General features: G+C 46.0%; 1 protein-coding gene across 5 annotated transcripts in view; it reads left to right on the top strand.

Annotated features, from left to right (window-relative positions):
* The window catches only part of DCLK2 (doublecortin like kinase 2), a 147647-nt gene extending 134515 nt beyond the window's left edge, over positions 1 to 13132 (top strand). For 2 of the 5 annotated variants that reach the window (XM_014780199.2, XM_004420904.3), the window contains exons 13-16: positions 3134 to 3230; positions 3864 to 3944; positions 5114 to 5230; positions 10741 to 13132. In XM_014780199.2, the coding sequence (XP_014635685.1) occupies positions 3134 to 3230; positions 3864 to 3944; positions 5114 to 5230; positions 10741 to 10968 (523 nt within the window). In that variant the 3' untranslated portion in view covers positions 10969 to 13132. Of the gene's footprint in view, positions 1 to 3133; positions 3231 to 3863; positions 3945 to 5113; positions 5231 to 8442 lie in introns of all 5 variants that reach the window. The other 3 variants (XM_004420905.3, XM_087437552.1, XR_015553806.1) reach the window with 2 other exon arrangements.
* The last annotated feature ends 705 nt before the right edge of the window (positions 13133 to 13837 follow it).

Below are 13837 nucleotides of genomic sequence, written 5' to 3'. Positions count from 1 at the left end.
GTGCAGCCTGGGAATTTTTTCTTGGACTTTGCTTTTTACTTTTTAACAAAAATGAGAGTCAGATTGAGCAGTGTGTATTTATCGTGACTTATTACCCAAGGGACAGCAGCTTCTTTATGGGGTCTGGAGATAAGTCTGGCTAATCAAAAGCAGTAAAGCTATATTCTGAAAGCTGCTGCCCTTATATGTTGTATTCAAAGCTAGTCCTACCACTCCAGGTAGCTTACTTTTGAAATGTTGAAAATACTTTCCCTCTTTCATATGTTGTGATGAAAGAATCTATAATGATAAATACTAGGTACAGAGCATCTTCACAGCATGAAGAGACATTCTGGAGAGATTTCATAACCTACTATAATATAAAAATATATATAGCAAATTATGGAAATGATATTTTAAATAATGATAAATGACTATCGTATAAAATAGATTGTCTACATAAATTTGTACCTAAAAGTCTTTCAAACAGATATTTCAAAATATTTTCTTTGTTTTTTCCAAAGATGATTTTAACCCGAAGCTTTTTAACTAAAATTATGACTTGGAATTTACAGTGTCAGCTTCTTTGACTGGAACAACTCATGCTTGCTTCTTTCAGTCTTTAGTCTTAGCTTGACAAGTATTCTCCCTCCAGTCTTTTCAACAGTAGATTCATTATTACTAAGCATATTGGTTTTCCAGAGGCAGCAGACATTTTAGTTATTGCCTAAGCAAGTCTGTTCTTAGGGCGACTGACAAAAAGTAATATTTGCATGACTATACTGAGATTTTTGATGTTTCTCTTAAACACACACGCACCCCATAAGTGAAATGTTTGAACGTCGTTTGTGAAAAAGCTTACAACATTTTCAGATTACCTTGTCAGACCTTTAACAGCTTGTCATTGAAAAGAGAGAGTGTTTGCAAATTCTTTTGTTTTCAGGGTTTTTCTTAATGGACATCTTAGACTTACAGCACCTTGATTCAGGGGCTATATTATTTTAGAATAAAAAAGTACCCTGAAGCATCTCAGCCAGACTGTAGCGTATAAATGTGTTAATAAATCCAGTGTAGACTTAATCAGAGGGGCTCTTATTATGTGACTACTAAGGAAGATAAATTATCTTCAGCTTTCTGTTCTCCTAGTGAAGGGCAGCCGGAAATTCTCAGAGCTCTTGCAGCTCACAGTATGGATCCTTTGGGGTGCATTCTAATTGCCGAGTCATCCTAGGGTTTTGTTTGTTGACTCAGGCTACTTTGCCAAGAACCTAAATGACTGCTGCAGACAGACTTCTAACTTTTTAGCTGTTTATCAACAAAATAAAAGCCATATATATTAACGAAGTATAAGTTATTTGAGATTCCAGAAAAAAGGAAAAGGAGGATGAGCAGAGTAATGGAGAGGGATGGCTAAAAGGAACAATTCTGGAAATAGATGATTTTTATATTTTCTTCTAACATTGTCTCCTGTGGTCCTTTGTTTTTCTAGAGGTGTCTGTAAAATCTCATTGTGTTCTTACAGGCGTCCTTCACTTATTTTGAAGGAGAGTTGAGCCAAGTTCAGTCAGTAGGGAAATAACAGTGAAAAGAAAAGAGATCATTTAGACACCTAGAAAGAAACAGTTTGTACCCACTCAAAGAGAAGCACTTTTCAGGAGAGCAGTGGGAATCTCTTGCCTTTCCTGGGTATCTGGCCTGGCGTGCTTCTCAGTGTGCCTCTTGGCCCAGACTTCTTGGACCAGCAGAGGTCGATTCAGCTGGGCTTGGTGAGGTGTCCTGGGTATTCACAAAGCTCACAAACTCGCCTCTTTTTCACAGAACAGGAGTGAGGCAGCCATGTCATCACACAGCTGCAGAATTTGTCTCTAGACACTGCCCTAAATGATCTATTTCTAGGGACACCACACTTGTCCTTGCCCACTCTGAGAGGGTTGGTAGCATGACCAGGTGCCCGTCCAGAAGGCTGGTTAGTCCCATGTGAGCACCCTGAGTAATAGGCTGCGGGGGTCCTGTTGGGAACTCCACGAGAAATGTTGCTTACGTACTTGCCAGGTGAGACTGAACTTCCACTCCTGGATTTTGATCTTGACTCCCACAGCCCATCCTGAGTTTTCTACTAGAGCTTTTTAATGGCCAACAAAGCTAATGACTTGGTTCTTACTCTGGTCGTTGATGCGCCCACCAAGTGAGGGGGGCTCTGTGGCTGTGGAGATGCAGTTTTTTGGGAAGTTGGGGACGTCCAGCTTCCTGAATTTTTCCCAGCAGTGTTTTCACATTTCCATGGCACCTTACATCAAAAGTCAAGTCGTCATTTATTTGTTAGGCACCAGCTATGTGTGCGAGTGCATATGTGAGGGTGGGACATGGTTGGAGAGGGATGCCCACCTAGAGGCAGTGAGGTGGGTTTCCTTCAACCTGTGCAATTCTAGTTGGTGTCCTTGGATGAGCTCTTTCTCTCAGAGTAAGCTTAAATGAAAGTCAAGTTCCAGCAGGAGCTAATTATGTCGTGAATGTTTTACCCAGATTCTGAACTCCTTCTGACTTTTTCATATGTTAGCTGTTTCACTAATCTTTGGCTGTTTTATTGGAAAAGTAGAAAGAGGAATGGCAAGGAGATCTGACTCAGATATGCTGCTTTTCCACTCTTACTGCCATGAGAGATTAAGTGAGGGCAGATGCTGAGATTGTTTTTCCTGAAATGAGGATTTACATTAGTTGTGGATTCCATTTTTTCTCTTGAGTCCTTTTTTATTGTGGCAAAATATACATAACATACCATTTACTATTTTAACCATTTTTAAATTTATAGTTCAGTGGAGTTAACTACATTCACAATGTTGTGCAACCATCACCACCATCCATCTCCAGAACTCCTTTATCTTCCCAAGCTGAAACTCTATATACCCACTAAACAAATTTCTCGAGTCTTGTCTTCTTTCTCACTCTCTGATCCCCAGGCGTATGGAAATGTTCTTTAGCTCATTGTCTAAAAGGAGAAATGTGTCATCACAAATGCAGTTGAGATCCACAATTGAGATATGAAATGCCCAAGCCAAGGAGACTGGACTCTTCTCCTCACTCTTCCTGTGAGCACTTTGTTGAAAAACTGTGTGGTGACTGTGATTCTCCTTCCATTTCTTTGTCACTGACTTAGTGAGAACAATCTCCAAGAAGATCTCTTCGACCAGATCTTGGCTGGGAAGCTGGAGTTTCCAGCCCCCTACTGGGATAACATCACGGACTCGGCAAAGGTACCCATCTACACCTGTTTCTGTGGGTTGCATTCTGTCGAGGGGTCCTTACCCAGCGTGGGGCTGTTGCAGCTCTTGGATTTGAGCTCCAGGTCTGTCTTGACTTTTAATGTGTGGTGGTTCTTTAAGTTCATTCCACAGTATAGTCTCTGAAACTCATAACTGAATTCTGAAAGCTTCACTGGCTGTCTTCCCAGTTTGCCCCTACCATCCTCCTGTGCTCCTCTGAGCCCTAAGCATTCGTTCTTTCATTTACCCAAGAAATATATTTTGGACACCCATCAAAGTATTGGAATGGACTTGAGACATACTGAATTGCCGAAAGGAACAATACTGCAGTTTTACACTGTGGAATGATGATAATGACCAGAACTCTTAGGAGAGAACATTTTGGTTTAATGTAGACTCAGGAGAGACCTTCTCTTCTCTCACACTGCTGCTGACGTGAAGCAGCTGTGCCTGCATAATTGCCTAGTAGGCACTTGGAGTGTGGGTGATAATAGCTTTTAAGTTCAAATGGCTGAGCAGCTGTGTTGGCTGTTCTTTGAAGTACTTAGTGCAAACCCAGATTCTGTATTTCTGCTGGAATTACCCCCTTTTGTCTCCTCCATGGTCGTCTTTATTTCTTTCCAGGAGTTAATCAGTCAAATGCTTCAGGTAAACGTTGAAGCTCGGTGTACCGCAGGACAAATCCTGAGTCACCCCTGGGTGTCAGTAAGTACCCACATTCCCAGGGAATGAACATCTGTATGTCTGTGGCCAACAGCATGCTTCCTCCCCGTGGCTTTTGCGTATGCAAAGCTGCGCATCCAAGTTCCATGGCAGATAAAATGGCTGTCTTCTCTAATCGTCGAGTAGCATGAAGATAGCTCTTTGGGAGAAAGCAGTTGGAACCAGGATCCTGGAGTATTCAATCGTGCTCTGTGAGTGACCTGGGCAAGTCATGGTCCCTTTCTGGGCCTCAGTTTCCTCATCTGCAAAATGAAGGGTTGGCTGGGATGTTCTCTAAGGAGGCTTTCAGCTTTTGCCTTCTGTGGTTCTGGGGTTTGAGAGTTTTCAGGATTTGCCCAGAGATGAGCATGTTTTAGACCTGATCTCTGTGTCTTCGTGGCACATAGTCACAGGAGACCTCCTGCTGTGGGTGGGGAGGCTGAGACACAGTCCCTTCCAGAGCCAGGCAGAGGGGGTGTGATGTTGACTAAGTCCTTTGGGCTTAGGTGGAGCCTCTGGGTTTAGGGTAAACACGATCCACTAAATGGTGATGGTGAGAGAGATTGCATTTCCCTCATTCCTGGAGGCTCCAGGAGAGTGAAGTTAATTTACTTGGCGAAGGGCTTTTGCTGACTTGGGGGCGGAGAGGGGGATCCCTGTGCACCTCCACTGTCCCACACATCCTGACATCTGGGTTCAGCCTCTCTGGATTCTGCTAAGTGCCTTGGCTCCTAGACCAAGTAGCTGAGAATGCCACATTTCTTTATGAGCGATAAAGACTAATTAACTGAATTCTTGATTAAAATGATAAACTTCTCGTTAATTTTGATGTTTCCATGGGAGGAATCTGTACTACATTATGTGGCATTTGTGCCTTTGGGGAGAGTCTCAGAGGTCTGAAGAATGTCCTCCTCATGCTGCTGGAGACCTTTACTCTCTCCTTGGACTACTCTAGACCTAAGGAGTGGAGTAAGTAGTCTGAGGTCTTTCTGAGGGCATGGGACAGCTGACTAGCAGTAATTATTTTTAAAAAGTCATAGTTCCCCTAACCTTGTGGCTAAGATGGGCCCATTTAGGAAAAGATGGTGGGGATGGGGGTGTGTGTGACTGTTAAGGAAAAGACAACTTAGATGTGAGGATCAAAAATCATGGTATTTGTTTCTTTTCTGTAGGATGATGCCTCCCAGGAGAATAATATGCAAGCTGAAGTAACAGGTAAACTAAAACAGCACTTTAATAATGCGCTCCCCAAACAGAACAGCACCACCACCGGGGTATCTGTTATCATGGTAAGTGGAAGGCATGGTTCTGCTGTTGGAAAGTTGCAGTGTCTGGCCTGACTGCTCAGCCAGCATTGAATCTTTTGAAGTAAATAACCAAGAGCTTCCCACACATGGAAGTTGGCTCCTTCCATGTTCCTCTTTTCACTTCAGGATTGGCTTGGCAAATGAAGTGCACCCATCTGGCCGACTTCCAGGCCTTGAGTCCTGGGATAGGGGTTGTGCAGGTACCAGCAAGGCCAGGCTGATGGGCCCAGGTGCTGAGGCGCCCCTGACCTCTTCTGTGCTCGGCGCCCTCCCGGGCAGCTGCTTCTACTCTCGTGTCTACTTTCTCATCTAGAGAAGGATTCCCAAGCATAAGGAAGTAACTCCCTGCCTACTCAAGGCTTCAAAAATAGATTATTTGAGATTATTTGAATTATTCTTTGGGACTTGGGATAAGAAACAGCCAAACTTAAACAAATTCCATTAAAAAAATCAGAAGTATAGAACAACGTAAAAAAAATACTAGTTTTTTTCAAGGTTGGTAAATTTTATAAGTCAATAACAATGATTCTCCTATTTTTTCAGACCTTTCTTCCTCCAAAATGTTTTTTATGGCAGCTTACCTAAACCCATAAACACATCAAATTAAAAGTGGCATTAAAATAAGTAAAGTAACATTAAAGTAAGTTCAGAAAAAGGGAAAATAAGGGCAGAAAAAATAAAATTGAGCCAGAAGTGCAGTCAGCACATTCAACACCAGCTGTGCAGGCCTGAGTCCTTGCTGAAGTGGGGCCATAAAGCAGCTCTGAGTGTCTGCCCACCTGTTAGGGTGCCCGGGTACCAAGCAACCAGAGTCTCAGGCCGTGATCTCCTTTCTGCCCACCCCACGCACAGGATCAGGGAGCAGGAGAGGGATTGCCATCCCAGAGCCAGTCAACTGAGACGGCTTCAGAATCAGACTTTCTGAGAAGACGGGTGCCTGAATTGTTAGCGCCTTGGTCACCCCTGACAATGTGGGGTCTTAGTGGCACATAAGGCCACCTGGGAGCCTGACAGCTGGTGATGGGCCGTCTCCACATCTCCATCACTCTTACCTCAGGATGAGCCTCTCTCCCTCTGGAAAGGTTTAATTTGTTTCCTACCCAACTAGAAGGAAAACCATTGCTTACTCTTATGGCACGTTATAGTCTAGGAACTTAGCTAGGAAGATGTGGCATCCACACAGATACTTGAGGGATACCACCCACACACCCCCTCATGAATACAGAATGCTGCGGTATGTGTGTGGAGCATCCACCACCTTCTTAGCACCCGCTGGTCTGTCATTCTCTCGCCCCCAGAGGCAGCTGCATTTATTTGGCAGCCATCTGTATGTCCTTGCAATTCTCTCCCTCCTCCCCTGCTGGAAAGCATGCTCTCTCCCCCACTTCCCTCCCCCAGACAAAGCCTGCAAACTGGGTCTTTTGACATGTTGCAGGACTTCGGGGTGCTCTGTGCCAAAATAATGGGAAGGCCTCTTGAGTTGTGGTTTCCCTAGCATTTTAGCTGTGCTCTGCTGAAAGCCTGAGAAAGTCAGAGTTGTCACAGAATTATAGCTGAAACACTTTGAAAAGAACCATCTTGATTGAGCCAACAGCATGAGAACATTTTCAAGTGATTCACTTATGAGAGCAAGCACTGATGGATGGGATAGGAACACACAGCCTTGCTGCATGCTGCGTTGTAAGGCAGCTTCTGGGAAAATTTAGAAAAATAAAAACATTAAAAATGGGCACCCTTAGGCCCCGTGGCTTAGCAGTTAAGTGTGCGCGCTCCGCTACTGGCGGCCCGGGTTCGGATCCCGGGCGTGCACCGATGCACCACTTCTTCGGCCATGCTGAGGCCGCGTCTCACAGCAACTAGAAGGATGTGCAACTATGACATACAACTATCTACTGGGGCTTGGGGGGAAAAAAAGGAGGAGGATTGGCAATAGATGTTAGCTCAGAGCTGGTCTTCCTCAGCAAAAAAAAAAAAGAGGAGGATTAGCATGGATGTTAGCTCAGGGCTGATCTTCCTCACCAAAAAAAAAAAAAAATGACACCTTTGACATGTAATGAAAAACCTTAAGAAATGTGATTTGTTAGAATCAAAATTTAATAACCGTGTATTAGTTAAGCTTCATAGTCTCCTAGAGGAAGAAACTTCACAGAACTGTGCCCAGGGCTAACGAGAGTTTCACCATCATTGCCTGGGTCACCTGTCGAGTCAGGACCCAGATAGGAATCAGGCCCAAAGCCTGTGGCTTGCCAACGTTCTGGAATGATCCGGCCCGTCTGTCTTATGGCCCAATAGAGGCTCTTTTCTGGATAATGACATTTAGACCCCCTCAGACAGAACCTATATTGTATGGTTTACAAATGGCATTTTTCCCTTTGCTGATGGAGTTCAACAGTCAAATTTCAAACCATTGAGCTTTAACCGGATTTTGTGTGAATGAACAACCCTTTATTATTTGTAATTCCAATGGTGATTGTAAAAGTGGTGTGTTCACATGTGTTTTCAGTTGTCATTTTGAGCATGTTGGCAGAGTTCCATCAACCCCATGTTCCCTACACAACTCTGCAGGTTGTTAGCTCTGAGGAGCTGCGCAGTGATGTTATCACAGTCAGTACCCACGGGAGAAATCAATGACGCTTGTCTCTGGAGGTACCAATTCTCCATAGCCAAAAGGCCAGCCTGTGAATTTTGGCTTGTCCCCAAAAGCAGTGGTGAGAAGGCCTCCCTGGGGATGTCCTGCTAATCCTCATCCAGTGGAGGACCTGGCCCGGGGCATGGTTGTGTGGGGGCAGCTTGCGATGCTTCCGTGTCGTCATCCTCATCCTCTTCCCCTCACTATGTGTCTGTGTGTCCTCTCCGTGGGAAGTTTTAAATGTTTTTATATTAAAAATAATCACAAATGACTCTCTCTGGTATTTATGTGTTCTCATAACTAGAGTATGTGAAGCTAATATGGTTTCCTACAGATACAGTAGTAGTGGAAATAGTGTGTAATGGTTCTGAGGTGGAATCCTCAGATAACTGTTGTGTGACTGACAGACAGAACCTTAGTCTCAACTGTCACCCCTAGTGTTCTCTCCACCTTAGCCCCTAACATCGGTGCCTGAGGCTCATGGTGAGAAAATTACAGGCTAGGAATGATAAATAACGGTGAAAGATGGTAAAGTTGATGCTGTTGTCTGCATTTTATTTGACAGTTTGATTTGACAGTTTGAGAGATGCTTCAGAGTTTCACTCTTTACCCAGTTGAGACTGTGGGGACTCCTGAAGCAGAATTCTGGTATTCAACATGTTGTGCTTAATCAGAGGCACTTCTAATTCCCAGCCCCTCTTAAACCTGCCTGCTTGTCTCAGACTTCTGACACCAGCGTCCAGCTCTTGGCTTCTTATCGATGCGGGTCTCCTGTACCACTGACATCCTTTTCAGCCAGCCAAGCACAGCCTTGGAAAATTCTGTCTCACAACTTCAGCTTGCCACATTGCCTTCCTTCCCAGATCTAAAGCTGGCGAGTGCATGGGAGGGGACTCCGTGAGTTCTGCTAACCACTGTTTTCCACTTAGGTGAAAGAGCATCTTTTTGTGAATGACAGCGTAAGATGGGTACCTTTGTGAAAGCTTTTGTTCTCTTTCTCCAACTACATTTCCAAAGGTGCTTTATTTTCAGTAAGACAGTGTAGAGTCATCTAGCTTTCAGGATAAGAGAAGAGAATTATATTGGACAAGGTTTTGGTTTAAGACAGGCCTGTGATTTAGGATTGCACTTGCATTTTCCTTGGCTTGTCCTTGGGCTACTTGGGAAAGGACAGTGCATTTGCAGACCGGCTAGTTGTTTATCCCAGTGGGCACATCCCAGCCTCATGGACTAGAAGAGGCCATCTTGTGGCAGGAAAGGGAATTATAAGAAAGCTCACGCTGCTTCTCGTCGCCGACTTGAGAAAGGACGGATTCAAGTGGAATGCTTTCCCTGCTCAGGAGGATTATGCTTCTTTCTGGGGGAAATTGGGAATGATTTGGGCTTAATTTAAGATAGACAAAACTGTTTCACTTATGTTTCTTCTGTTTAAAGTAAGTCTAGTTTCTGTCCCCGCTTCTCTCCTCCCTTCTCCTGCCTCTCTCGCTGCCTGCATTGCTTCCCTCTGACTAGGTCCAAGGCAATGGTATGTACTAACTGCACTGCAAAGCTTTGTTCTGCCGCACACATACGTGGTCTCTTGACAGGAAGAGAAAAGGAGAAATAACCGGAGAATTGGTTTCCTCTACCCAGGAGAAATTCCGTGGTAGAAAAAGTGAACGCTGCCTCTCTCCCTTTTCAGTGTTTTTGCTGAGGGGTGTCTTGGCCTCCTCTTGTACTAGGCGCTTGGAAGCTTGTTCAAGAGCGATGCTGAGTTCCTGATTTGGCTTTTCCACAGTTACCTCTTCTCCAGGCAGTTGAAATTGTCCTTGGAAATTACCGGATGTTCAGCTTGAGCTGGGGAGGACCTGTGGAGAACACCTATTTCACAGTTGACACCCAGTGCCCTGAAGGCAGCCACACAAGTCTATCTTAGAAAGCCCTGTTGTTTATTTATATTTTCCCCAGACTTCTATTTTTTGTTTTTTTTTTTTTTTAGTCAGAGTACTGAAAAAATTGGAGGTACATTTTCCCCCAGAGTCATTAGATTACAGAACGCTTTCTGATCATGGTGCCTTTTAGCTAAAGGTGCCTGAGAACTGAAAGCTCCCCCGTATTTGGAAAACTCAGTGAGATGACAGCTGGCTTGTGTTTCATGGACAAGCGAGAAATACTCAAACTGAGTTGAGGAGGAGAAAAGACTAGGTCTCACTTCCTGGTCTAGGGCCTGAAAGCAAAGTGATTTCCTCCTGTTTGTGGCTGTTCCTGTGCTCCCTGAGGAGATGAGCAGATTGAAAACTTTGAGGGTGTGACAACATTAAAAAAAACAACAAAAAACAACACGCAGGAAGAGAAGAACAGGTGAGATTGTGGCAGATCTAAAAATAGGTAATATTGCACCGTTGGTTTCTTGGGGCTTTTATAGATTATGCAGCCACATGAGTTGTAAGGGGATTATTATATGACATATGAGTAACTTTTCGATCTGTGGTGGAGAACTTTCTTTAGAGAAGTTAACTGTCAACACCCTAACATTCCTGTAGGATTTTCTTATTGTCCCAGGATTCTTTGGGGCTCAAGATGTGGGCACGGGAAGAAGCTCTCAGAACTCAGGCACAGCTCAGAGCCAGGAAGGAATGACCCCAGGCTGCCGTCCAGGGCCCGCTGACACCGAGCAGTGGGAGCAGAGGCCAAGTGCGGCCGGCTGCCGAGCGTGGGTGCCCTGAGCCGCTGCTGTTCTCTTCGGTTTCTGTTAGAAGGGAAGCTCCATGTTATTTCTCCTCTTCTGTTTCCGAGTCCCGTGCATGCTCTGTTGTGCGCTCTCGTGGTGCCTGTGACCCGAGCCAGCCCGGCTAATGTGTTGTCTCCGCTGGTTTCTCCTCAGAACACGGCTCTAGATAAGGAGGGGCAGATTTTCTGCAGCAAGCACTGTCAGGACAGCAGCCGACCTGGGATGGAGCCGACCTCTCCAGTTCCGCCCTCGGCCGAGGAGGCCCCAGTGTCCGGGGCGGCAGCCCTGGCCCCTACCCCTCCGGAATCTCCCACCTCCCCCTGCCCTCCTGCTGCCACTGGCTATGAGCGGGCAGGGACCTGGCGCCGCCACCGTGACTGACCCCGGGCAGACAGGCCGGAGCCCACTGCGCGCGCGCGCGGGGCCGCCCTCCCGCTGAAGAGCCTTTCTCTGCTGACTGCTCTAAGTTTGCTGGCACCTTCCGAGGGCTACCAGGAACCAGCAGCCCAGGGCTAGGGGCTTGGCCTCATTTCACAGTCGGGGCTCTGTCCTCCAGTTCTTGGAGGTGTCATACGCAGTGTCAGCTTTGGTGACAGATATTCAGAGTGGCTGGTTTTAAATTATCTGTATTTTCAGTTCAATGGACATTCTGCAGCGTCATCAGGAGAATGTGCAACTTTACCCAGCATTTAATGCATTTTTATAGACATACTTTGGACGAACCAAGACCTCTCCCTTTCAGTAAACTCAGAGGGCTCCCTTTTTTCTTACAAAGAACTTAGAGCTGCATTTGTCCCTTTGTGGGTGTCCTGTGAGAGGTGACATGGCATCTTCCTCTGCTGATGGGGGTTGGAGGACTGGCTTTCTAACAGAAGAAATGAGCACCTAAGGGGACAATCTGGTCATGGGACACTAATTCCAGACGTGCTTCAAGAAGTGCTTTCAGAGGCTGGAAGAAGCAGCCCACCCGACAGCCTGGGCACTGGGCCCGCTTAAGACAACACTGGGTATTTATTTGTATACAGACCACAGGGGAAGGTTAGGCGCTTTCTTCCCTAGACGTGTGTGTTTTCCTCCAGCTCTTCCCCATAGATATTAAGAAACGCTACTGACGTTGTCCTCTGGGCTGTGTAATGAAAGGCTTGGCGCCTGTGGCATCACCTGGGGCCGAGGCATTTTCTCCTCAGCAAGCCAGCTACTAGCAGAGCAAGATAAACCGGGTGTCTTGAGAAGCCCCCAGTGTCTCCTGTCGTTGCTGCTTTTCATCTGGAGTGGGGCAGACGCAGCTGAGGAGACGCCCCGAGGCCCAGTTGGGACTGTGTGGGAAGGTGCTCCACAGACATCCTCTGTTACTAACCTTCTGGAAGGCTGCTGGCAGTTTTTCCTTTTTCCCACCACCCTGCTCTTTTTGATAATTGTACATAATCAGTGTATTTGTTTTATCTGTTCATCTTCTAAACTGGTGGGCCCTGTAGTTCATTCTCATTGTTAGATTTTTGCTTCCTACAAGTGTACCCAACCTGTAATAAACTCTTCCTTATTGAGAAACAGTAATCGGGAGTCAGCAAGGTTTCTGTGTTGTTTTGCAAAGGATATGAGATCAAAGCACACCTCCTTGGCCCAGGTTCCGGCAGCTGTGAATGTCTGTTTTTGTGACATCTAGGGGCCATGAGGGGGAAGAGAGAATGATGCTTGGGAAGAACACACAGAGATGTGTCTTGGTCGAAGTTTATGTGATTACACGTGCAGAAGCTCATGCAACAGAAGCTCAAGAATAAATAGGGATCATTCGTATACAACAGACAGATCTTACGGAGCCAACAGCAGGAAGGTCAGGCTTTATAGGAAATGGGGAGTCAGGGCAGCTGTTCCCCTGTCTGTCTCTGTCTCTGTCTCTGTCTCAGAGATCGTGAGGTCTCCTGTCTCTGCTGCTTTCAGTACATTTCAGCTTTTGGTTTCTGTTTGCTCATGACGTCTGCTTGCCTTAGCCTGGTACTGCTTCTGTCCCCAGCTTCTCAAGGCTGTACTTCTCAGGGCTTGAAACCATCTACTTCGGCTCTGGATCTCTTAGTTCAAATTGCTGTGGGAAGGAGATGATCTGACTGGCCCCGACCATGCGATGATTCCTCTCTGGGCTGGTGCTGACCCATGATCCAGTCCAGAGGCTGGTTAGAAAGTACAGATGGGCATCCTGGGCCCTTAGCTATAGCAGGTACAGGCTTCAGGAGGAGGGCAGTTTCAAAAAACCTGTGATGGACAGGTCTAGAACATTCTGCTTATCTCTCCACTTATGGTTCAAGAACAAGCTTTTTCATAGCTTCCAAAGGAAATATTTTTGTTAATGGAACGGAAGCGCTAATGTAAAAGGAGAAAGATGAAATTAGTGTCGGAGCATGGCCTCTGGCAGTGATCAGATACTGAAACCTGATCCCCCTTCCTTGAACCGTGAAGTTCGAAGACATTTGCTAAGGACTAAGAAAATAAGGGGACGGTGCAGTACCAGTCACTGGACTAAGGAGTACCTTCTGTCTAGCACATGCTCCCCCACTCTGTGCCACCCTTGGATGGCCAGGGACATGGTGAGGGAGGATGGCCTGGAGACGGAAGTAGCGTGAACGAGGTGTGGCAGCATGGCCTGGCAGTTCTTTTGTAATTATCTTAATCCCACAAGCACCTAGAGCAGTGTGTGGTGGTGAAGGAGCAAGCCAAGAAGTCAGGTGGCATAAGCCAGGTCATAGAATTGGCAGGAGACAAAGCCACGGTGAAGTTTTAGGTTCTACCAGCTCGAAAGTTTGTGCTCTTCTGGAGGTGCCCTGTCATCCAGGGGCAAATCAAGGCCTGGATGTGAGTGGTCGTCTACATAATGATCCTAAATAAAGGCCCCGACACCACAAGCAAATTGTTCGTTCACCCGTGCGTTTAGCAAACATTTATTGAGGTCTTATTCTGGTCTCAAAATCCAAATTAAATACAGGTACTTAATTGCTAGGTCCCTCCACTCCTGCACAGTAAGAATGGCCTGTGCTTGTGTTATGTTCGTTCCCTGACTTCAGCAGGTGATCAGTGCCTAAGCAATTGACGTTTGAATAGGGGTAGGACGGGGAAGTGGTGACCTGCTGAGGCCATGGTGGGGTGCCTGCTGGGCTCACCAATGGGCCAGGAGTCACTGTGTGTGTCTGTGTCTCTTTCTTTAAGAAGGTTGCTGTGATAGGGAAATATACGGATTTGAAAGCATTTGGCAGAACTTCCC

This window comes from Ceratotherium simum, chromosome 12 (genome assembly GCF_057802395.1).
Source record: "Ceratotherium simum simum isolate JZ-2026a chromosome 12, ASM5780239v1, whole genome shotgun sequence".
NCBI classification, from domain to species: domain Eukaryota; kingdom Metazoa; phylum Chordata; class Mammalia; order Perissodactyla; family Rhinocerotidae; genus Ceratotherium; species Ceratotherium simum.
The sequence above is the reverse complement of the archived record's forward strand: the minus strand, read 5'-3'. Positions and strand labels throughout refer to the sequence as shown.